The sequence below is a fragment of the Capsella rubella genome, unplaced genomic scaffold, assembly GCF_000375325.1.
Source record: "Capsella rubella cultivar Monte Gargano unplaced genomic scaffold, Caprub1_0 scaffold_3, whole genome shotgun sequence".
Lineage (NCBI taxonomy): Eukaryota > Viridiplantae > Streptophyta > Magnoliopsida > Brassicales > Brassicaceae > Capsella > Capsella rubella.
In genome coordinates, this window is record NW_006238921.1 from 13,252,927 (window position 1) to 13,277,518 (window position 24,592).

Sequence of the window (24,592 nt, forward strand, 5' to 3'; positions counted from 1 at the left end):
GACTTTTAGGGGTGTATTCAAATCATGATTTGGAAGAATTTGTGTAGTTTATGATATTATGGATTCAAATGTTATAATTTGACTTGTATTGTGTAGTAACGTTCTTCGTTCTTTTATATTAATCACCCTTGCTATAAGAACTTGGCTCGTTAATAAAAATAATGAAAGAATGGTTTGAAACGTATATAAAGACAATTACATACACAACTTCTAAAACAAATGAAATAATTATACATTACATTTGACAAAAAAAAAAAATAATAATAATAATAACAAATTCTAGGAAATGATAGGTAACTCAAGCAGATTATACATCGTAATTAAGAAATGAAATAAGAGAATTTATATGAATGAAAGTAACGACACACATGAAAAAGTCTTAAAACCTCAAAACGAGAGAAGGCTGTAACGTCATCGCTGTCCGTGTTTGTAAGATAGAGGAAGAGACTCGGAGGAAGAACGTAGGAGACGGCGGATCTCAGATCGGAGTTTAAAGAAGACGGCGATAAAGCTACTACCTCTTTGTTGATTCCCCATTAATGATGGTTTGGTTTCGTTCTTGTTAACCTCAAGATCCGTGAAAAAGATTGGTAACTTCTTGAAAAGAACCAATGACCAACTCCATTCCCACCATTCTTTCACGGAGCTACCTCCTTGCTCTCCCATGCTTGAGACCGACTTGGGTCTTGGCACGGTACTGGAAGGTTGGTTACGTGAGAGATTTAGCGAGAGAGAAGAGAGACGGCGGCGGATAAGCCCCGGCTCATCTGTTGTTGTGGTGGTGGTGGAAGAGATAGGGAGAGAAGTGGGTTTACGAATCTGAAGGGTTTTCATAATTGAGCAGCTCATGGCCAAGAAAGAGAGGAAGATGAAGAAGGAGGTTGAGACTTGAGAGAATAAAAAGTGAGAAAGGTGTGAGAGAATGAGAGATTGTGAACAAAGCTTTTGACATAGAGTGGTTTATATTGTATGTATGTATGTATGTTGTGGACATCATTCATTTTTTATTCCTTTTGCCAATAATTTTACATGCCAGTTCTTTCTAATAGTATGATTTGCCGCAAAGTTGGTGGTACAGTGTGTAATTTATGTTTTGTTTTTTTTTTCCATAAATTAATATATAGTTCAAAAACTATATATAAAACATATACATTGCGTTAGTCGTCTATAAGACTATAATCCAAATTAAAATTATATCATACATCTATACTAATTAACACAGACAACTATACTACAAATTCAAAACCTTTTTTAAAAAAATGGTTACATCCAAATATATTTGAAGGACATGAAAAGGGATATAAGTGTTGTAGATGTGGAATATGTTGAGTTAGAAAGTCTCGATCATGTAATCAAAGTGATGTATTGAATCCAGACTCAGGTTGTTTTCGAACCAATCAATCATACATTAATTGGCCCCAAAATGCTATATTGGAACATGAACAAAAGAACCATGTGCGACCACAGCCCACTTGTATATAACATATGATATGACCCAACGCATGCATAAAATAGTCATAACAAATTGATTATAGCACTATTAGAATCCGTTTTTTTTTAAAAAAAAAAATGTTTTTTCAACTCGATTATGATCGGCTCGACCAAAATTTGTTCGTTGATCCATGTCCAAAAATACCAAAATTAATGGTTTGAAAAAAAATACTTCTATTTGACTAAATATATTAGGAATTATATGAACCAATCCACTCGTATAATATACTGTAATCTAACGCCATATTGTATTTGCCACTTACTTACTTAGTAAATTTTATTAAAATTGAGTGCATTCGTTATCTACTGTAAATATTACTTTGACAAAAAATTAATTCTATATTCTGTAATATATTAGTTCGCATATGCCAAAAGCACGTATGATGCAATTTTACGTATCTAATTATAAATAAATCACTCGTTAGTCGTTACAAAGAAAAATAAAATTACTCGTTACACATCTACCTTTTCATTATGTACACTCTGACGGTAGCTCATAGTAGTTAATGTCTTATATATATGTAAGACTTGACTGATTCCATCGAAATAGGCTAACGTTTTAGAATGAATCAATCTATAATGCAACGTTCGCTAGAACAATACTTTAGTCTACAATTTTGGTTTGGCTCAATTGATTATTTACTTATATCTTAATGTCTCAAAACTTTTTAAAATTGCATTCTATTAAGGGATGCATTTGATGTAAAACATGTTTTTTTGGATCGAACATAATTTTACATTCATTCTAAAAATAAAATAAAAAACCATATTTCACACTTCTCCCACGTCATTAATTATAGTTGCCTCGTCTCGTTGAAAACCAGCTAAACGTCTAAAGAATGGCCCATTATAAACACTCGAGAAAACAAAATCCGAGATATTGTTACTCTCATTTTCTCAACTCATGCCTCTCAATTAATTAGAGGTTTATCATTTCTGGAAAACTTAAAATGTAAGGCATAATAGGCTTTTGATTAATACAAACTATAAAACATAGTTCATCAAATCTAACTAACAAAAGGTAAAAAATCACCCCCAAAAAATAGCAAAAGAAAAAATCCGTTAATGTATACGATAAAACATTTGTAATATGTTAGGAAAAAATCCATTAATGTATTTTGTCTATAGCCATTTGAAGTTGTGTATTTTTGACCAAAAATAAAAAGGAAAGTCATTTTACTTATATATATATATATAAGTTTTGTCGACAAATTTCTGACGAAAAATCAAACTTGTTTGACCTAATTACCTTTTAGTTTTGATCATTTCTATATGTTGCCATTTCAAAGAATCTGTAGAGATAAGTCTTATGTGTTTTTGTTTTGATAATTCTTATCGGCTAATCCGGTCAGTTCCGGTAGAAACGCACCAAAGTGCTTCAGAGTGGACTACTCCCCGAAGGGTCACCAGACTGTCTATCCCGAGTTCGGAATGCTTTCCGACTAATGCCAAAGAGTAATCAGGCCGCCTACATTTCTGACTATCATGTAAACCAACTGGGCCTTGGCGCAATTGACAAACTTCCCACAAAACAATGATTTTTGTTTCGACAACGGATCGAAACTGGGTTAGTTCTTTCTAACCTTTCCCCTATTCTCTCTTACCACTGACCATGGCTGCGTGGGCATATCATATGTGTTTTTTTCTAAACGATGTAAAATTTATCAATCGTGAGCCTCATTTTCAAGGAATCCATGGAAAAATATGTATTCAATAGAGAAACTGTAAGGGTTGTTAGGATTTTTCTTGTTCTTAATATGCATGAATGTATATCAAGGTTTACCGGTAAACAATCAAAATATTTAAACTTTATTTCTCATCACATCTATTATTTTGAGGGAGATATCATGTTTCTGACTGAACTTGTTGCTTCTTGACAAGTCAATGATACACTCATGGGTGCTACAATGATGAGACGAGTAAGGTTGCAAAATTTTTGTTTTGGTGGATATGAGATGATAAGTAAGTGGTAAATCACATCAGAATACAAGACCCACAATATAAATTTAAGGGGAAGTCAAACCGCACACAAAGATTGACTCAAAAAAAAATTTCATTTATTTCGTATGTAAAACTTGACAAAATTTAGCAAATTAGGTTTTGAATCCCAAATTTAAGAACGTGTGAATCTATCATGCAAGGTTCACTAAAATCAGCATTTTCTACTGACGGATACACTTTAATGGACCAATAAGTACCTTCTCGTTTCATTCGAAATCATATATGATATACCCATGGATTATTTCCAAAAAAAAATTGCTTAATTACAAATATTAGGTCTACGAGAGATTAAGCCCATTAAGTCCATCAAGAAACAAAAATATTACCCATTTTCTAATTGAAGCCTCTCTACCAATTAGAAGTTTTAACATTTGTGGGAAATTTATAATGAAAGGCATAATAGGTATCTGATAAATATAAAGTGTTGTTGACCAAATCTACTTAAGAGGGTAACAAATCACACCCAAAAAGAAAGAAATCTTAATTTTATCATTTCCTTTATAACAATTACACAAATAAAATAAAATTTTAAAACCATATTAAATACTAGAATTTACTCCTTCTTATCTTAACATAATAGATTACTCTCTGAAGTCTCAAAGCCTCACAAACCTAAAAGATAAGTAGTTAATAAAAAGGGAAAATTGATTTTAAAGGATGTTTTTTTTTAAATTTGTCCATTTATGCCTTCTTTTTTTAAGTTTGGTATATTAGGTTTTAGAATAGGAAAATGCTCAATTATATCCTTACTTAAATTATATGGAAATAAACATCAAACTTTTTGAAAAAAAAAACATCAAATTAGGAAATTTTCTGTAAGAAAAAAAAGATATTCTTAAATCTAAAAAAATCAAAAACATATATTATTTTTCCTTTAAAAAAAAAACCCAAATAATATCTAAGACTTTCAACAGCTTATAAATAGATAACTCTGTGAAGTCTCAAAGCCTCACAAACCATCTCCTCTCTCTAGCTATATCATTTTTTTCTTTATTTTCATTTTCTTTCTGAGAGATCACCATTTTGTCAATAATGGTTTCGACACAAACACCAGATCTCTCTTCCTTACTCCATGATTCACTCCTGATTGTGATACTCTCGATGCTACCATTCAAAGAATTGGTACGAAAGAGTTTTGTTTCCAGGAGATGGAGAAATCTCTGTCGGCAGACGACCAGTCTTGTTTTTAAGGAATCCGACTTTGTGACACCTTCGGTTCCTGGCCGTGAACTCGAAGAACCCACAAGTTGTGATGAGGATGATGATAGGGCTTTCGTTGCTGGTGTTATGCTCCATTGGGTCTCGAAGTTTACGGGTACAGCTATCCAAAACTTCGAGATTCATCTCTCCCAGCCGCTTCATTTCGAGGGGGAGCTAATGTCTCTCATAGAATTTGCCACCTCCCGACATGTCAAGAACTTAGTTCTTAATTTCTCAGCTGATGAACCTATCCAGCAACCCTTAAGTGATTATCTACGCATCAGACGCTTAAGACATGCCATCAGAGCTGATTATATACTCAGATGCAAAAAGAAAGAACTAGATGTTTCTCGTCTCTTTTTCAATCTGATATATGTTAAAAGTTTAACGGTTTGCTCTTTTCTCCTTGAGGTAACTTATTTTATTTCACTCTATTAGCTATCTCTACTAAATTCTTTATAAATTGTTTTTCGATATTTGAAGAGTTTATTCTTTTAGGAGACTATGCATTTCAATTTTTTTAATATATAGAGTAGTATATATATACAGTTAAACATACAATATTCTAACATCTCTTTTTTCTTGGACTTAGGCGATCGAAGATTGTGACCATCCTTTGGCTTTGCACGATCCGATGGAAACTCAACATTTGGTGATGATAACAAATCTGCACCCTAAGGAATTAGGGGGAATCAGTATATTTCTCAGTAGCTGTCCAAAGCTGGAATCTCTCACTTTTGATTCGGTTACGAAGTGTCGTCTCCGAGTAAGTGTTTGTTATCTTGAATCTTTAACATGGATCAAGACATTATTACATCTCATATTGTCTTGCTATTTGGTAAAGCGCTTAACTTTGATTGGATTATGCAGTTAGTTCCATCGCCAACAACGAAAGATCCGAAAACTTATTGGCTTACTAGCAAAGCTTACAAGTGCTTGGAGAAAACGCTTAAGGTTGTGAAGGTAAAGAACTTCACTGGAGGCTTCAACGAGCTTCAGGTGCTTCAGTATCTGATTCGTACCGGGTGTGTGCTGGAACGAGTTGACCTTTACGAGGCAAAAGGATTGAACCCTAACCAGAAGAGTTTGGTGATGGCTGGAGTCGAGAAGGCTCAGAAGAATTTCAAGAAAGCTTCAAAGAATTTGAGAATTACTCTAAACAGTGCTTGATCGAAGCATTTTCTAGTGAAAAGTGTGTACTCGTTGAGTGGTTCTTTTCACCTTTTGTTTTATTTCAATTTCTACAATGTATTTCAATGTTTTATTTCGATCAATTGCTACAGTTTATTATTTTCATATATTGGATTGTTAGAGGAACAATTGATGACAAAGAAATGAAAAACCTAGTTTCCTTGGTTTTCAGACTTGTACTCGTTTCGGTTTGGTTTGTTTTGGTTTGGTTTTTAAAGTTTAAGTATATGTCTAATATTCACTATTTAATAAAAATTAAATATAATACATTTTTGTTTGAAATTTTCTAATTAATTTGATTCAGCTTTTTTATCTTGACAGAAACATTTTATTCAATTCCATTTATAGTTTTATTTGCTTATATAGATTAGAATGTGATATTGTTCTACCAAAACGGGTTGATTATTTTTCAGTGTTTTTCCATGTGGATATGTATTACTAATTTCAAATATATTTTACTATATGAAGCTTACTTTTCAAATTTACTAATTACAATGATTGTGACACATATCAAATTCATCGTTGAGATCTTGACACTTGTTAGTTATTTATTTTCTTTTTTTTTTGGTAGGAAGTTATTTATTTTCTTAAGAAACTGGAAAATTGATTAAAAATATTTTATATTTACTAATTTAACTGTCTGTTTCTAAGTATTTTATTTATTTATTTTTATTCTTGAACAGGTTATACTGGTTGATCCTTAATTAAGCATACACATATGACGATACAAACATAGTCATGGGGAAAAATAGGACTCGATCGTAGAAACTAACTGTTAAGCAACTACAGTCTTCCTACGCAAAACTAAAAAAGATCCAAATATTGATTTTGTTATAAAATTTTCATTAGATTTCAATCGAAACTATACAATACATATCTGCCTACGCAAGAAGAAAAATAAATGATCTTCGTCTTCGCGATAAAGTTGGTTGGCTAGGGTTTATTGGTATATTACAAAAAAAAAAGTTATATATAAAAGTATCGTATTGTCCAATGAATCTATATTTTCTTATTCTTGAATTGTGACGGTCCATGATATTAAGGTTTAGATAGTGAGAGACAATAACAACATTATCTCTTTCTTTTTGAAGACGTAACACCTCATTCTAGATGCATCGCACGTTATTATCATTCGTTAGGGCTTTTTCTTGTCCGACAATTTATCGATTTTGGGATTGGTTTTCACTTTCTTTATCTCGTTGAGGATGAGTCCTTTTTAATCATAAACAGCGATTTTTTTACTCTTCTGTGAGTCATTCTTCTGTTTTATAAATGAGCTTGTGTTTGCAAAGCACTTAAAAGAGTACTCACCTTATCGAATAACTTGATTGTACCTAAAACATTAAAGCAATCAAGAGATGAAATGCATGTGGTAAACCTAGTTATTATACAATGAATTTAAGCTATACAAAAATGAGGAAAGAATATGATGATCTCTCACCTAAAAAAAACTATATATACACAAATGAGGAAAGAAGATGATGATCTCTCACCTCAAAAAAACTATATATACACAAATTAAAAGAGAATAAAATTAATGGTTACTTGTCACGTACACTAGTTCACCCTTTATTCCTAGATGCATTGCATGTAATACTTTATTTTGTCCTTCTCCTACCGTTACAATTTCATTTTCAGCTTTGTTGTAATATACAAAGTCACAAAATACATAAACGTTAAAAGAAAATTATCTTCCCGTTAAAAAGTTTTGCACTTAATTGTTTTTGATTTGTTCTATATACTTTTTCAAAAGTATTTTTGTCTAAATAATTTAAAAATTATGCAAAATATATTTCCACTTTACTAATATATAAGTCAAAAAAAAAAAAAAAAATCCTACGTTATTTACACATAGGCATGACCACGGTTACGGTTAATGCGGTTATGGTTAATTAACCACCGGTTAACGGTTATAATTTTTTTAACCATAACCTTAATCATTATATATACGGTTAAGACGGTTACGGTTATATACGGTTACAGTTAATTACGGTTACGGTTAAATACGGTTACGGTTATTTGATGATTATTATAATATTAATATTGGAAATAAAATTTTATGAAATATTATTTATTTTACAAGTAAAAAACATATTTGATTTCAATTATTTATAGTGAATTAGTTAAATCTGGGTATTGTATACAGTTATAATATAATTTATTTTAAAATTTTAAATATGCGGTTAACCGAGCGTTTAACCGTACGGTTAACCGACGATTAATTACGGTTAATTATGGTTACGGTTAATTAACGGTTACGGTTATTATTATTTTTTAACCGTAACTAATTTACTTTTACGGTTAACGGTTACAATTTTTAACCGTTTTATACGGTTACGGTCCGGTTACGGTTGATAAACGGTCCGGTTACGGTTAAAAATACGGTTAAGGTTAGCTTTTGGTCATGCCTACTTACACATGTATACAAACACATATATTCAATGTTATAAGATCTATTTTTACTTTGCATTTAATAATAACTTTTTCCACACAAAATAAAAAGATCACAAAACTTACTTTACCTAGCACAGGATATATAAATACAGTTTCATCTCTTCTCTTATTTCATCATAGCTATAACTAAAAGAAAAAACTAAAAACACAAAGGCCTCATGGCTCCGCTGGTGAAGCTTCCGTGGGAGTTATTAGAAGAAGATGTATTATCTCATCTTCCACCTCAATCTCTCGTTCGGTTCAGAACCGTATCTAACAAATTCAACTCTCTTTTCAACGACAAGACTTTCATCAAGAACCACTTGTCTCGCTCCCTTCCCCAGTTCATACTCTTGACCACTTCCAAGATCTATTCTATAGACATCATTGATCTCAACCACATCGATCCAACGATAGAGGTGCGTGAGTTACCCTCCTTTTCTAATATTCCAAACCGAGAAACAAATTATAATCGCAACACCATCGTCACTACTTGCGATGAGCTCTTGTTTTGTAACTATCGGTTTGTGGAGAGCAAGACAGCTCTGTGGAATCCATGGTTAAGACAGGTTAAATGGATCGAGTATGGGGACAGAGAGTTCTGTGTTTTCGGGCTGGGATACGATAATACTAGACCGGATAAAGTATACAAGATACTAGGCTATTTGTTTTGTCACGGTAAACTCTTGAGGAATCAGACAGTTGGAATCTACGAGTGTGCTTCTAACTTGTTGAGGTTTATTGATAGACCTAAGGATGACGACTACCCCTTATCTGAAATTGCTAAACTATCAAATGTTTCCCTGAATGGAAATATCTACTGGCTTGCTTCGAGTAATTCTCATACTAATGAGTACTACATCCGAATGTTTGATTTCTCAACCGAGAAATTCAAACCATTCTGTCGTCTCTTTCCGGGTCAAAAGAACCATCATATTAATGAAGTTATCCTCGCGGTGTATAAGGGAGATCGGTTCTCGTTGTTAGAACAATACCGTGTAACAAGAGAGATTGGGATATGGGTAACTAAAGAGAGGATTGGGGTAGGTGGAGAGGGTGTGGTGTGGATAAAGTTGATGACCTTGTCAACAACTAACTTGCCAAGGCTAGTTGCTGAGCAAGTTTATCGCGCTAGTTACTTCATCTATGAGAAGACCTTAGTCATGTGTCGTGGCGATGATGAAACTGGAGAGGCTTGCATCTATATTCTGAGGGAAGATCTGTGCAAGAAGATTCAAATAGGTGCTCGGATTGTTAGGTGTTGTCACTGTGTTTATACACCCAATTTGATCTCGCTTCCTTTATTTGGAGGTTAAATTGTTGTGTGTATATATATTGCAAGTATCTTAATAAATAAAATTTGGTGTATTGCAACTATCTTATTGTATAAAATTTGGTAATTTATTATTATAATCTAGTAATTTATAATTATAAGTCTTCTTTTCCTTTGATGATATTCGGACTTGCTTCGTCTTTTAGTAATTTCTTCTTCGTTTACTCCTTCTGGACTTTGATGTAATATTGAGGTTCAAGCGAACCCGATAATTATTAAATGAGTAAAGAGTTGTACAAAGACAATTAATTAAACAAGTTTTTCTCCAAAAATATAGAAATGAATCGAAGTGTTGCTCTCAATTTGGTATTGAAATGAATTAACAGATAAATAAACTGATAGTTTGTCTTGAATTAATTAATTTATGACAAGCTAGGTGTAGTCTTATTATGCATTGTGCATGTGTCTTCTTAGCTATGAAGATGCATGAGCTCTTACTAAACCATCAAATGAGATGCATGAGTTCTTAGAATTGTGATGCTACGATGGCTCTTACGTAAAATCATAGTGGTGAAATGAATTTTTTGAAATCGATATGGCTTGAAGAATAATTCATCAAGTAAGCTGTCATATCAACGAGCGTTAATCAACTTTGAAAAATCGCTTTGTGCACTACAAGGTAAGATAGTGTATTGACTTGTCAAAATTGGAGTTGTTCTGAATGAGAAATAGAAGCCTAATTTGATGTAGGTGACTTTGAAAGCTTGTGAAGTTCAATTCAAAATATTTGACATATAAGTTTAATTAACAAAGGTGGTAATGATCATGTTCAAGAAGACTATGGTCTATGGATCTTGGTCCAAAAATTTCTGGTGAAGAAGAAGTTTAAAACAAAAGGTAAAACATATATAGAAAGACAAATAAAGAACATGATCATTACCACCATCAGTGAGAACTTATTGAGCAGGAGGAATCGGAAAAAAATATGCTCCAAGAGCATGAAGAACATAATAACGAGACCGCCCATGGAACCCAACAATAGCACAACCTTTCTTTTCAAGCTCGAATTCAACAGGACTGCTACAAAACTCATTTCCAAATGTCTGAGAGGTCCTCCCTTTTGATGTTTTGAAACTCAACGATGTAATCAACGAACGATAACCTTCAATGTAAGCTTCTGTGCTAGTTCCCTTCACGGACATGAGAAATTCATTTGGATAGTCCAGGACGAACTGCAATAATGAAAACAGCTTCATAAATAAGCCACTATTCAAGAACACACCTACATAGAAACATATATATGGTTGAAAAATATTTTAAGTGGTAGGAATTGTGACCTCTTTTTCTTGTACCCTATCAGCTATAGGTTTTGACCCGTGCTCACGAGATTCCACTTTGCCACCATTATCGTACTCGAACCTGACACACCTTATGTAATGACCATCATAGTAAACGTACACTTTTCTTACTCCTTGGAAAGTACCATCATCCCAAAGATAGCCTGAACTACCATCATCGGTTAGTTTTCCTTTAGCACTATCTTTGTATTCCATTTTAGTTATAGGAAGTGATGTGAAATATGCTCCAAGAGAGTATAGCTTCTTGTCGGCATATCCATGAAATCCAATGATCTTATTGCCGGGACATCCTACTGAAAATTTTGTACCCATTTCGCCTTCATCATCATCGTCGTCGTCATCGTCCTTGCCTCCCATCATTTCCGATATCTTCATGTTGGTTTTGAATCGAATCGCTTGAATCACACCGGATGTCTCGTTGTAGTAACCGTCGATAGACAGTAGATATTCGTTTTCAGCATGGTTTATCTCAAACTACACCAAAAGAATGGTAGATATATATACATTACATTAGCATTCGTTAATTTATTTGATATTCGTTTTCTTATTTACAACTCCTATTAGCTAGTCACCAAATGTAAATGAAGTTTAGTTTTATTTACCGGCTCGAGCGTGCCTCCACCCGTGGTAGAACCATGGATTAGCACTTTTGGATGTCCATCCTTGTCCACATAATCGAATTGGATGTTCTTTATACCTTTTGTAGTAATTCGTACATGAATGTTTGTTATAGCTTCATAGTCTCCTCCATCATTCCACTCTTTGCCTCCCTTTCCTCCTTTTGCTTCCATTTTAGTTGGAGTAATGCTTGTAACATACGCTCCAAGAGTGTTGAGGTTTGACATAGCAGATCCGTGAAACCCAATGATTTTCTTGCCATACAAGGCTAGTGTAAATTTATTAGTAGAATACTCATATCCCATCATTTCAGAGACTTTCAAGTTTGTTTTGAATTGAAGTCCTTGAATCACCTCGTAGTCGTGGTAACCCTCAACAGATACAAGATATTCACCTTTTAGATGATCAATCTCAAACTGCAAAAAAAAACTTTTGTTCAATATAATTCTCATAAACGGCTAGAATAAATGGAACTTCCTTAAAACTAAGAGGTTTTGGGCCGAAACCCATACATCCCCTCAGGCCCGAGACCAGATCATGTTATATGGTCTCTACCCAAGCGCTACCATATATGTTAGAATAAATGGAACTTAATAAGAATATTTTAAAAAGGGAAGTCATACCATCTGTGTGCAACCTTGATTTGAGAAACCATGGAATGATTCATCTATAAGTTGTCCGTTCCCGACATAGTCAAACTTGATGAACTGTATGCCTTCACGATCAACTCGTACATATATCTTTGTTACACCTTCATGGTCCGATCCATCATCCCATTTATATTGGTTATCTGGATTCGTTTTCCCATGCGCTTCCAACTTTTGTGTCATCTCTGTTAGATTCTATTACTCTTTAGACGTCAAAGTGTTATGTTTTCTTAGTCAATATATAGATAGTTGGTATCAACATAAACATGTGTTTCAATGCGTTAGGATTTTTTAAAAGATAAAAACCATTTCAAGGCAAGAATCAAACAAGATCTACATCGAAGGAAGAACATAGCTAGTAGCAGAGAGGGAGAAGCTCCAACAAATATCTCAAATTTACAGTTAGAAGATTTTATATGCTCTAGAGAATTGTCAAAACTATGCTCATCAAACTTACAATTACATTATGTATATAAGAATATGGTGCTCAAACATTGGCCTATAATAAAAGCAAATATGCATAGAGATAAAGAGAAAGAGAGCTGACCTATAATGGTGGTAGAATGAGAAAAAGATGATGAACATAAAGTGCTATGCCGATCCATAAGGTAAACGATGAAGGTGTCTTTTATAAACCAAGCTTTGTCTAATCATATACTTATATTATTATTATATACGACTGTTACACCCATAATCAACAATGTATTATTCTCAAAAATATTAAGAAAAGGAATTGTTATTATAAGACCAAATGAAAGTCTTCGTCTTCCCTCCAAATAAAAAATCCTACTTGCATTTTTTTTTTTTTGGTTATATTTTAATTTCGTCAACTCTTTTATTTATTTCTTGGATCTGCAGGTAAAAGAAATGTTTGTTGCAGCTTAAATAGAGGAAGTTGTTATAAACACGACTTCCCTCCCATGCTTAAATTATAAATTAGTTGCTCCAACCCGTTTCCTTATTGGCTGATTTGTTTACTTGTATCTTAAATTCTTATGTTTAAATGCGCTTAAAAAAATTTATACATGACAATATTATGTTTTTGTTATTTACATTTCTTACACTTTTTTATTGGGTCTAATTTCCCATAATTACAAATTCATCCATAGATCAATTCATTAACCACATACACAATTAAGACAAATTGATGTTTTTAGTTTACTTTTATTCACGAAATGTATACTTTGCGTCCAAGATCAAAGCGAGCTTGCCGACGGACCAAAAGCCGTTATCTACACTTGCATGTATACCCTTGAACTTGATACGATGGAAAATTTAAATACTGAACTAATTAATTCCAGCTTTTAGTGATTCAGAAATGAGAAAATGGGAGATCGACGATATAACAATGGCTTTCTATAGTGGTTTCAAACTCGTCTATAAAAAAATAGATTTGTTATCATTTTTGAGTCTTTTTTAATTTTATGTAGCACTCATTTTTTAAACTTAAATATGCATTTGTTGTAAAAACGTTATTGTAAAAACTTAAAACATAAACAATTTTGGTATATATATAGCTTATTAGCTTGTGTGGTAATTAATTAATTATTCATGAAAAGCGCTATATATATGATTTATTATAGAAGTCAGGAGATTACGACACATATATTATACAAGATTTTGATAAATATACAAGATTTTGATAAGTATACGTTAGTTCACACAACTGAACGATATCTTATATAATAAGACATGATTTTTCTCAACTTCTCCTGAGAAGATGACACCTGGCTGGCTATTTATCTGACACCTGTACTTACTAAAACAACAGGCCTAATTCATCAGTAATGGCCCAAATTTATTTTTTTAAAAACATGCCCAATTCATTTAAACTAACCAAAACAACTCTTACACTAAACCTAGCCAAAAAAAAATATTCCACCGTCTTCTTCCTCCCTTTTTCATCGAAACCAGCTGATTACATTAACAGTCATCCTGTTTTTGTACCATTACTTCTGGAAATCTTTAATTTTCCTCTTCAATTCCTGTTTGTTTTAAGCCCCAAATTATTATCAGTAACTCTATATCTACCCATCTTCTGTATCTTTCGACGTGGATTATTTACAAATCCCCAAAATCAGCTATTGGTTACAATTTGGTGGGTGACAATTTGCAAAAAGACATGAGGGATCAGAATGTGTAACGTATCTCTCACATGCAGTTGCCGACGGGAAGCAATTTGAGGGGACGAGTAAAGTCGGAATAAATGTGAGATCTTCATCTTCGCTGACTGTCCTCTTTTTCTCCTTCGAAGCTGACCTTCTTTTTAGTTGCTTCACAGTTCAGTCACTCCACAAACAGATTCACATGATTTTTAGAAAGCAATGTATAAATTCAAGATATGATCACTGATACCGACTCAGATGGCAACGGCACCATCGAATTTTCTGAGTTTCTCAACCTCATGGCCAACCAAATCCAGGTTTAGTTATCTTTATACGAGTTATAATGATTTTAATCGGTTAATCATATTTATTTTTTTAATCTTAATGATCTTTTTTGTTGTTAATGTTGTTGTTGTTGTTGTAGGAATCTGATGCAGACAAAGAGCTCAAAGAAACATTCAAAGTGTTTGACAAAGACCAAAATGGTTACATCTCTGCCAGGGAGGATTATAAGATTAACCTCTTCATCTGTTAGTTTCTCCCCAAGATTGATCATCACATGCCTCAACTGTAATCATATACCCAAATTACAGAGATTATATATAATAAATTCAACACTATTTAACATTGACTTGCATCTTGGAAAGGTATTGTTTCTGTTTTCAATATACCATCATTTTGTATTTACAATTCCCTTTTAAAATGAAATATCCTGATTTTTTTTCCCATTTCTTTTAGTGGTGACAATGTAAACCTATCTCTTTGGGGGACGCTTGCTATTGATGCCCAAGCCAAGCTTTCAACCTTTAAAGGCGAAACTGTCGTGGTCATTGCAACCCATGTCAACCCAAGGAAAGTTGGCCGTTAAGTGATCCTCCCTCTCAACGTCTTTGGTATAAGTTGATCTCTATTTTTTCAAGAATGTGTATTTATAGTATGTTTTATGCAATCAGGCTACTTGTATTTGAATGGTACATCCTCAAGCCAGATTTTATTTAACCCCCACAATACTGTTGCTCTGAATTTCTGTAAAAGGTTAGTCATATTTTCATTACTATATATTTGTTATTCTACCCCAGTTCCCCCTAGCTAACGTGTTCATATAAAAAAAAACCAAGTTATGAAAATTTAAGAAGATCGATATTTTATAATTTCAACAACCATTTCAAGGAAAGTATTGTGCCATCAATTGTAGACGGAAGAAGGGATTTTGACCCAGATGCTTTGTATATGATTGAAGACAAGGAGGGCAGGTAAAATTAAAAAGATAGTATGCTTTAATTATATGGATTGGTTCTTTTAATCAGTGTCTTCATTACTTTGTAAGAAAAGAGTTTTTGGTGTAAAGTTAAGGTGGTTGATATTGTACTACGCAATGGGTGGATTTACATTTCATGCACAGGCTGCAATCTTAAAATGAACACAAGTGGCTGCAACATATCTTGTCTCACTTGCCCTCCAAACCAAGCTGTTGGATTACTTCGGTTTGTAACTTTTCATTTGTATTTTCTTCTTTAATAATTTATGTGCATTAACAAGTTCCCATCTAGGTATCAGATTCAAATTATTGTGGACGATGGCCATAACACAACAATTTTTGTAATTCTCGATCAAGAAGGCCAAAAATTATTTAAGAGGACAGCCTCTGACCTGGCTGAAGACAAGGTACTTATTAGTTTCGTAAAGTTCAAATTCCCCACCCTGTATTTTTTGGACTGTTTAAATGCTATTACATACCAACTTTAATTTATCAATCGCAAATGACTTCTGATGAGTCGGCAAAAGATGTGCCTAATGCCATCAATGAATTAATAGGGAAGACTTTCTATTTCAATGTGAAAGTATCCTCCTACAATTTCACTGCTACATACCAGACGTTCACCGTCACATCCATCAAAGATGAACAAGTGACCACTCCCTTAGATGTAATACCTTTTCTGTGTACTAATTACCAGTTTAAATTTCAACCAATTTTAAAGTCAATAGTACATTTCCCCCTAGGGTGACACTTATATTTTATAAATTAATGATTGTTGATTTAGCTAACTAAAAGTGGTGAAATTCCGAAGCTTCAGTCTCAAGGCGAGCCCTCTACTTTATCTGGAAGGAAATCAAACAAGAAAGGCCGTTCTAAGAAAGTCAATGATGATTTGCCTTCGACAACGCGGAAGATACAAATCAGCAAAAGGTAACTTCTTAGACAACAAAAATGGTGAGTTCTGGTTAGGTAATTAGTGTTTTTTATGTATTTTCATTCTCCACTGACAGGAAATACAACAAAGAAGCTGGTCATGATGCTATTAGAAAAAAAGGGGTTAAGGGAAGCAAAGCAGCAATAATGGTCTCACCTGATGAACCCAAAACACATTTAAGGACTTGCATATTTGAATGGACTTGCATATTTGCATGGTTTTGAGGAACTTATTACTTATTCATGGTTCTTAACGTGCCAACTTAAATAGGTGAATACTGATGGGAGTTACCAAAGACTCACCACTGAAGTTGTGCTCCCTACTAAGAAACGTCGTTGTAGGAGGTAATTATAAATTATCTTCCGTTAACATGTCTAATGCGTCTTCTAAGTTCTAATATTGATTTCATCTTCACTTTCCAGGTCTACGAAAGGCACGACTGATTTGCCTATAGCAACTTCGAAGAAAGAAAACTGCACAAGGTAATCCCTAAGAAATTCAACGTAAAAGCATATTGTTATAGGTTATGGTTTAAAACAATCCGGGTGTTTATGTGTCAGAAAATCAATATTTGTTTCATCTGAATCAGAACCTGATTCTGTTCAAAACAAAGAGGACGAAGAAGAAAACAAAGAGGATGAAGAAGAAACCAAATTATCTTTAAATGAACACAATACACATGTAAGCAAATTCCTATTTTACAGCTTTCAGTGAGATACTACTCATTTTAGAGTTTTAAACTTGCCATCTTTAATAGGTGAATTCTGATGGTGGTAACACAAAACTCAAAACTGAGGTTCAGCCCTCCACTACCTCTGCAAGACCTTTGAGGGAACGACGCCCTAATAGGTATTTTCTAATTGGCTTCAAATATCATGTTATATTCTTCTATAAAGTTTTAAAACCCTCAACCACGTTTTTACCTTCCAGGAAATATCTAGATGGTCTTACCATATATCAAACATGTGACAGGTTCACTCTAAGCTAATTTGATTGTTTCACAAAAAGAGTTTTGTCATTGGTTTTAATAATTTTCTGCGTCTTCTCTCACAGGTCATATAACCAAAAAACAGTTTCCATAGTTAAAGGCACCACTAAAGATAATGAAGATGATACAACCTTACCCGAACAAGAAGAAGGAGAAGAAGTTAAAGAAGACGAAGACTTTCCGCCACAGGTTTTAAAAACACTTACATTTTTTAAGAAAAACAGAAATAATATTATATTGTTCCAGGTTATTATGATTACATATTTACAAAAACCTATATCTTCTATAGACAATTTCTGTTGGTGTGGTACTCTAGAATTCCTGGAAGACTAACGAGGAAACAAGGAGCTAGCAGGTGCTTTGGATTTTGTAGCAGTAATACGTCATATACTTTTTGTCTCTAATTTTTACTTCACATAACAGGAGTCACGTAGCTGAAGATGGATTGTCCTCTATAATGCCGAACAGAGGAAACACCACCAGGTTAATTTCTTAGTTAAACTAATAACTTAATCTTAAATAATAAGAATAAAGGTTATAAATTTGAACTGCCCAAATATGTCTCTTTTGGGTGATAGGGAATCGTCCAAAACAGTTATTCCAAAAGTTACAAGCACCCGACATGGTAAAGGACGCAACAAACAAATCATCTCATCTGATTCAGAATATGATTAACCAGCATTAAACATGTGGCAGGTTCACTCTAAGCTAATTTGATTGTTTCACAAAAAGAGTTCGCCTTTTAAGGTTGAAAGCTTGGCTTGGGCATCAATAGCAAGTGTCCCCCAAAAGAGATAAGAGTCAATAGAAGGAGTTATCATACATTAAAGTATCCTTTTAGATATGGGCAACAGCCGAAGTATCCTTATACTCATATTATTTTCATACTCAACCTTCACATTATATAATTTGTACATGCCAGTGAATTGGAAGAAGAAAAAGGTTGATAGAGCCGGCGTAGAATGATCCAACCATTGGAACCAGAGCCACCATTATCATCTGCCCCGATCTGGCCGAACCCAACACATAACCTCCCATGGTTTATAAAATTCCTTATCTTTCTCTTATCAATCCTTCCTCTTATTCTTCTACTCTCTGGCTCGATCTTATACTTTGCTTTCTAAAAATCATGTGAAAGTTAGCAAATTTCAGACAAACTTTTTTGGTCTTATTTGAAAATCAACATAGTGGAGGAGATATATAGAAGTTACAATGTATCTCCACATTTAATTCATATTTTATTATTAAATTTTAAATCGTAGACAATGATTTAGGACCAACAATAATAATGCCCAAATTAAATACATTCAATACACAATCAAAAATAGAAAAGAAAAACAAATATAGTAGTATTTTAAAATTAACAGTAAAAACTAATAGGTAAGCTAATATAAAAAAAAATTGAGAAGTGACAAAAGTCTCTCTCTCTGTTATTGTCTAATGCACTGCTCGCAATATGATCATTGTTATCAAATATGTTAAGGTACTGTTGTTTTGTTCTGAAATGACAACAAGAACAATGACCATTAATCATGATTTTTGTTTACCACGAAAGTGACACGGTACCTAATCTGTGACTATATAATTGGTATGGACAAAAACACACAAGCATAAAAAGTCAAATGAATTTATATACAGTAATTAAAACACCAAATTAATTACACAATAATAATCACATTGAATACATATAACAACCAAAAAGACTAACGGTAAAAAAAAAACGAGGAATAATGACAATTAATGAAATATAATAACAATATCAAATAACCACACTCCACTATAAATAGGAATATCAAACACATCATAAAAATAACAAACAAAAAAACAGCCAAAAACAAAAACAAATATCATCTACAAAAACCAAATGGATAACATACTCTATGCATTGTTATACGAAGCAATTATAACAGCAATACAACCAACCAGCCAGCTATTACTCAAAATTGATAGACCACATCGACAAGAAAGCAACATCAGCTACACAATCCCAATTTCCAACGACCATCTACTACTGCCAAATAACACACAATTCAGAAATATTGTCGATTTCTATCTCACTTTTCATGAAATCGACGAAACAGTCTCAGGTATGTTAGTTACTAACTTGATAAATTTTATACAAGATGTTATTCTCTCATTTGGAGGGGACAACCATCAATCGCTCAACGTCTACTTCGAAATCGAAGATCACAATCCAAATGCTTCAAGAAGACTTGATGTAGAAGTGGTAATTCAAGATCTAGAAATTACACAAAGGAAAGCTACCGAAGAAGAAGATAGTAAATGCGCTATATGTCTTGAAGATCTACAAGGACCAGAAAATATTAACACTCTATTTTGCAATCACAAATTTCACCATGACTGTATTGTAACATGGTTACATCACAAAACAACATTTCCAAATTGTAGAATACTAATTGTATAAGCTTTACAATATTATACAAATGAATATAACAAATATTATTAATTAAGAATAAATAAAATATTGCAATGAGTATTTAATTCTACCATCATTTCAAAATAATAAAACCAAAAAACTATTAGAAAACATTAAAAAATGAAGAAAAAAACAACAAAAAAAAAGTAAAAAAGAAAACAAGTAAAATACAAACAAAACATTAAAATAAAAGTTTGTATACAAACATCAGGTATTTAATTTAATCGATAATTTGACTGCTTTTAGGCACTCAGCTATTCAATTAGTTAAAGCAGCCCAAAAAAAACAATTGAAGCTTATCTCAACAACCCAAATGCGTCAACAAGAGTGGATGTAAAATTGGTAATAGGAGACCTAAAAATTGAGCAACGCAAGTCACAAACGAAGCAGATGGTGAATGCTCAGTATGTTTGAATATCTAAAGAGGAAAAAACATCAATAATAAATTTTCGGGGCCGGAAAAAGATCTCTCATTTCATGACTGTGACCAAGAAGGTGCTGCTCTCGACGTGATATTAGCAAATAATGGCCATAACGATGATCCTATGTTCGTTTTTGACTTATATACTATGCAACCATAAATTTTACCATGAATGCATTACCAACCAGTAACGATGCATAACAACATGTCCTATTTGTAGAACACAATTACTCTAACGATAAATACAATTTGTAACCCAATAACTAATCATGATGTTATACATTTTCTTATTCAAATTTACGTTTTATAATCATGATCAAAAACTTATATATATTATTAATAAATTATTATAAATGATAGTATGAGTTTACTACTTCAACGAAAATAACTAAATCCAAAAGAAAAATTAAACTAAACCCGTGCGTAGCACGGGTTGATTACTAGTATATAGATATGATCTAATCTCCTATATTATCCAGTCCTAATTATATTTACGTCAGAGCTAGCTACAACTATATAAGTAGACAAAAAAATCATAAGCAAAAGACCTAACTACGGCTCCGACGCCAGCAGTGTTGGTAGCATGGGACAGTGCTTGTGTCTACAAGGTCGGGTGATCGAGCAGCAGCCGCGGGTGAAGCTTCCATGGGAGTTGGAAGAAGAAATACTCTCACGTCTCCCACCTCACTCTCTCCTTCGATTCAAAACCGTATGTAAACGATGGAACGCTCTTTCCAACGACAAGTTATTCCTAACCAACCACTTGTCTCACTCACGTCCCCACTTCATCTTCCATACCAATACCAAAACTTATTCGATAGACATGGTCGGTCCTAACAGCATCGATCCAAGGATAGAGTTACGGGAGCTACCTTCCTCTGATCTTCCGTACGATGAAAAAATGGATTACACAGTCGCCACGTGTGATGAGTTCCTGATTCCTATGTGTAATTACTGGAACAAGGAGACAGCGCTCTGGAATCCGTGGTTGAGACAAGTTATAAGGATCGAGTTCGAACCATTCTTAGTGTCCGGCTTCGGATACGATAATACTAGTCGTGAAAAGGTTTACAAGATGTTAGGCGTGTTTCGTTGTCGCAATAATGTCCAGAGAGGTTACCAGGAGAGAGTTGCGATATACTACTGTGCAACTAACACGTTCAAGTTTCTAGATATACCTGACGAGGACTTGTCCATAGCTCACACAGTTACGCGACGAAGTGTGTTCTTGAATGGGAATCTCTATTGGGTTAGTTATAATCACCAGACTCCTTATGAGTACTTTATCTTAAGCTTTGATTTCTCTAGGGAAGTTTTCAAGCCTTTTTGTCTCCGTCCATGTCTACGGAAAGATATAAGCGATCAGCTTATCCTCGCGGTTTATAAGCGAGATCGGTTTTCCTTGTTAAAGGGATGCTACAAAACTAGGAATATTGAGATTTTGGTAACGAAGAAAAATATCGAGAGATGTGAAGAGGAAGTGGTGTGGATACACTTGATGACTTTGCCAACAGATAACTTGCCATCAAGGGTCTTTTTTATGTCTGATTGCATTAGTTACTTGGTCTTTGACAAGACCATATTCATGTGTTGTGGCGGATGTGGAAGTAAAGTTGCTTGCATCTATATTGTGAGGAAAGATCTGTGCAAGGAGTTTCAAATAGGTTCTGATAAGTGTTCTCACTGTGTTTACACTCCCAATTTTATATCGCTTCCTTTACTTAGAAATTAGATTGAGTGAACTGCAAGTCAACTTTTATCATCTCTTTTTCTTGTCATTTGTTTTTTTTCTTTGTGTGTTATTAAAAACTTAAAATCATTTTGGAAGGTTTAAGGTTTTTGTTTGTTCTGTTAACCGGCGATAATTAGAAGTATTAAAAGTGATTAACAATTATAAATAATTCATCCAACATCCAATGATGTGAATCCTAAACTAGAGTCATTGTGAGACTTAACATATACATAGGCAACAAAAAATTATATTAAAAAATAAAAGAACAAAAAAACACACATTTAAATTAAAAAGACTAGTGGAAACCTCTTTGGCCGAATACTTGTCCAAGGGTTAAGTGTGTTTATACACCAGAAAATTTTGAAGTTCGCGTTCCAGATAATACGATGTATTAATAATTACGCAGATTAATTGATACAAGTTCATAGAAGATTGTGATTTTAGGTATCAAATGAGAAGAGTTATGTAGTATGGAAGTGTTGTCAATCGCGAAAATCTAATAGAGTTGGCTAGACTTGTCTATGGTAAAATCGTTGTAACAATTCTCATAATTTGTAATAATTAATAAATTTAAAAACAAAAAATGCTTATCTTTTAACGTTAAAAAACAAATTAAGGGAATCATCAATTTTCTAATTATGCATTGACATTCGATATTTCGAATCTTAACTTTGTTTTTTGTTGTTATAGAAACTAAAAGCGATGCAACCATTTGATAACCAAACCAAGAACTGGTTACTCAGTTACATATAGGCATGTCAATTAGGGCTAAAGCCCGCGGGCTAGTTTGGCCCGGCCCTGAAAAACATCGGGATCGGGCTTAAATATATATGTCCAGAAAAAACCGGGCCTTTTGGGCTAAGCCCATTCGGGCTAAAGGGTTTTTTGGGCTTAGCCCGGTCGGGCTCGGGCCGACCCGACCCGAAAAGCCCTTATACAAATATATTTTGAATTTTTTGAATATTTTAGTTTGATTAAAAGATTTGATTAATGTTATAGTTTTCATATTTACTTACATATATAAAATCTGATACATAAAGCATGTCAAGTAAGTAACTAATTCATGACAAGCTAGGTCGACTAATCTTATTCTATAATTGAAGACTCAAGTGACTACGCCATAAATACATATATGTATTTATATATTGAAAAGATTTTGACAGTGTAAATATTAACAACTTTGTGAAAATCTGAAATAATGTTTATCCTCTCCTAATCTATCGTTAGAGATCAGATTTGGATTTAGTAACAAAATTGAAAGCAAAAGACCTAACTATATTATATAGCTCCGCCGGAGTTGATGCAAAGTAGCTCGAGGGTTGCAAGTTAAACATGAGGCAGTGCTTGTGTCGACCAGCTCGAGTGATCGAAGAGCAGCCGTTGAAGCCGTCAAAGCTTCCATGGGAGTTGGAGGAAGAAATACTCTCACGTCTCCAACCTCATTATCTTGTTCGACTCAAAACCGTATGTAAACGATGGAACTCTCTTTTCAACGACAAGTTTTTCCTAACCAAGCACTTGTCTCGCTCACGTCCTCAGTTCATCTTCCAGAACCATAGATGCGAGACTTTTTCAGTAGACATCATCAATCACAATATCATCGAACCAACGATAAACTTGCGTGAGCTACCTGCCTCCTCTGATACTGATAATATTGTTCCATACAAGGATACAATGAATTACACGAACACCACTACATGTGATGGGTTCCTGTTTTGTAAGTATGAGTTTTGGAATCAGAATGGGACAGCGCTGTGGAATCCGTGGCTGAGTCAGGTCAAATTTATCGAGTACGAAGAGTACTACGAGGATAAAGTATTTTGTATTTCCGGCTTTGGATACGATAGTAGTAGACCCCAAATGGTTTACAAGGTCTTGGGATATTTTTCTTGGAAAGACCAAGACCAAGATGATCACCAGCCGAGAGTTGCCATCTATGATTGTGCATCTCACGTGTTCAGAATTATTGATACATCTGAAACAGCTGGACGACGAAACGTTTCCTTAAATGGAAACCTCTACTGGATTTGTTATACTAGTGATGAGTTATTCATTCGAAGCTTTGATTTCTCGATGGAGATTTTCAAACCTTTTTGTATCCTTCCGACTCGGGAGAACCATTTTTACGATATGTCTATCCTCGCGGTTTACGAGGGAGATCGTTTTTCCTTGTTAAAGCAATGTTGTAAAAATTTGAAGATTGATATTTGGGTAACCAAGAAAAATATTGATAGAGAAGAAAAGGAAGTAGTGTGGATAAAGTTGATGACTTTGCCAACAACTCAAGTGCCAATTCTCTGTTGGAAGGTAAATCTCATTAGTTACTTCATCCACGATAAGACTCTTTTCATGTGTTGTGGCGGCAGTCAATATGATGCGGCTTGCATCTATATTGAGAGGGAAGATCTGTGCAAGAAGATTCAAATAGGTCAATATTGTCACTGTGTTTCTACTCCCAGTTTGATCCCGCTTCCTTTATTTTAGCAGTCCTATTGAGTGAAATGC

The 24,592-nt window shown here is 33.8% G+C and overlaps 6 protein-coding genes across 6 annotated transcripts; 4 read left to right on the forward strand and 2 right to left on the reverse strand.

The window, feature by feature from the left end:
- Window positions 1-247: 247 nt before the first annotated feature.
- Window positions 248-923, reverse strand: LOC17891116. The gene has a single exon (XM_006300014.2). It carries the CDS (start codon window positions 847-849, stop codon window positions 412-414), a length of 438 nt encoding a protein of 145 aa, XP_006300076.1. The 5' UTR covers window positions 850-923; the 3' UTR covers window positions 248-411.
- A 3,584-nt stretch (window positions 924-4,507) lies between these two features.
- Window positions 4,508-6,054, forward strand: LOC17893118 (putative F-box/LRR-repeat protein At5g54820). The gene is made up of 3 exons (XM_006299520.2): window positions 4,508-5,103; window positions 5,285-5,458; window positions 5,563-6,054. The coding sequence occupies exons 1-3, from the start codon at window positions 4,525-4,527 to the stop codon at window positions 5,860-5,862; spliced, it is 1,053 nt and encodes a 350-aa protein (XP_006299582.1). The 5' UTR covers window positions 4,508-4,524; the 3' UTR covers window positions 5,863-6,054.
- A 2,398-nt stretch (window positions 6,055-8,452) lies between these two features.
- On the forward strand, window positions 8,453-9,761 carry LOC17892780 (protein SUPPRESSOR OF NIM1 1). Its single transcript, XM_006299299.2, has one exon. The coding sequence runs from the start codon at window positions 8,496-8,498 to the stop codon at window positions 9,630-9,632; it is 1,137 nt and encodes a 378-aa protein (XP_006299361.1). The 5' UTR covers window positions 8,453-8,495; the 3' UTR covers window positions 9,633-9,761.
- Window positions 9,762-10,353: 592 nt separating this feature from the next.
- On the reverse strand, window positions 10,354-12,786 carry LOC17893129 (jacalin-related lectin 13). Its single transcript, XM_006299086.2, has 5 exons — window positions 12,760-12,786; window positions 12,189-12,415; window positions 11,550-11,981; window positions 10,927-11,421; window positions 10,354-10,821 (listed from the first exon to the last, which is right to left on the reverse strand). Exons 2-5 carry the CDS (start codon window positions 12,393-12,395, stop codon window positions 10,546-10,548), a joined length of 1,410 nt encoding a protein of 469 aa, XP_006299148.1. The 5' UTR covers window positions 12,396-12,415; window positions 12,760-12,786; the 3' UTR covers window positions 10,354-10,545.
- An 8,392-nt stretch (window positions 12,787-21,178) lies between these two features.
- Window positions 21,179-22,087, forward strand: LOC17893227 (protein SUPPRESSOR OF NIM1 1). Its single transcript, XM_006299915.2, has one exon. It carries the CDS (start codon window positions 21,179-21,181, stop codon window positions 22,085-22,087), a length of 909 nt encoding a protein of 302 aa, XP_006299977.2.
- A 1,332-nt stretch (window positions 22,088-23,419) lies between these two features.
- On the forward strand, window positions 23,420-24,571 carry LOC17891897 (protein SUPPRESSOR OF NIM1 1). The gene has a single exon (XM_006299311.1). It carries the CDS (start codon window positions 23,420-23,422, stop codon window positions 24,569-24,571), a length of 1,152 nt encoding a protein of 383 aa, XP_006299373.1.
- The last annotated feature ends 21 nt before the right edge of the window (window positions 24,572-24,592 follow it).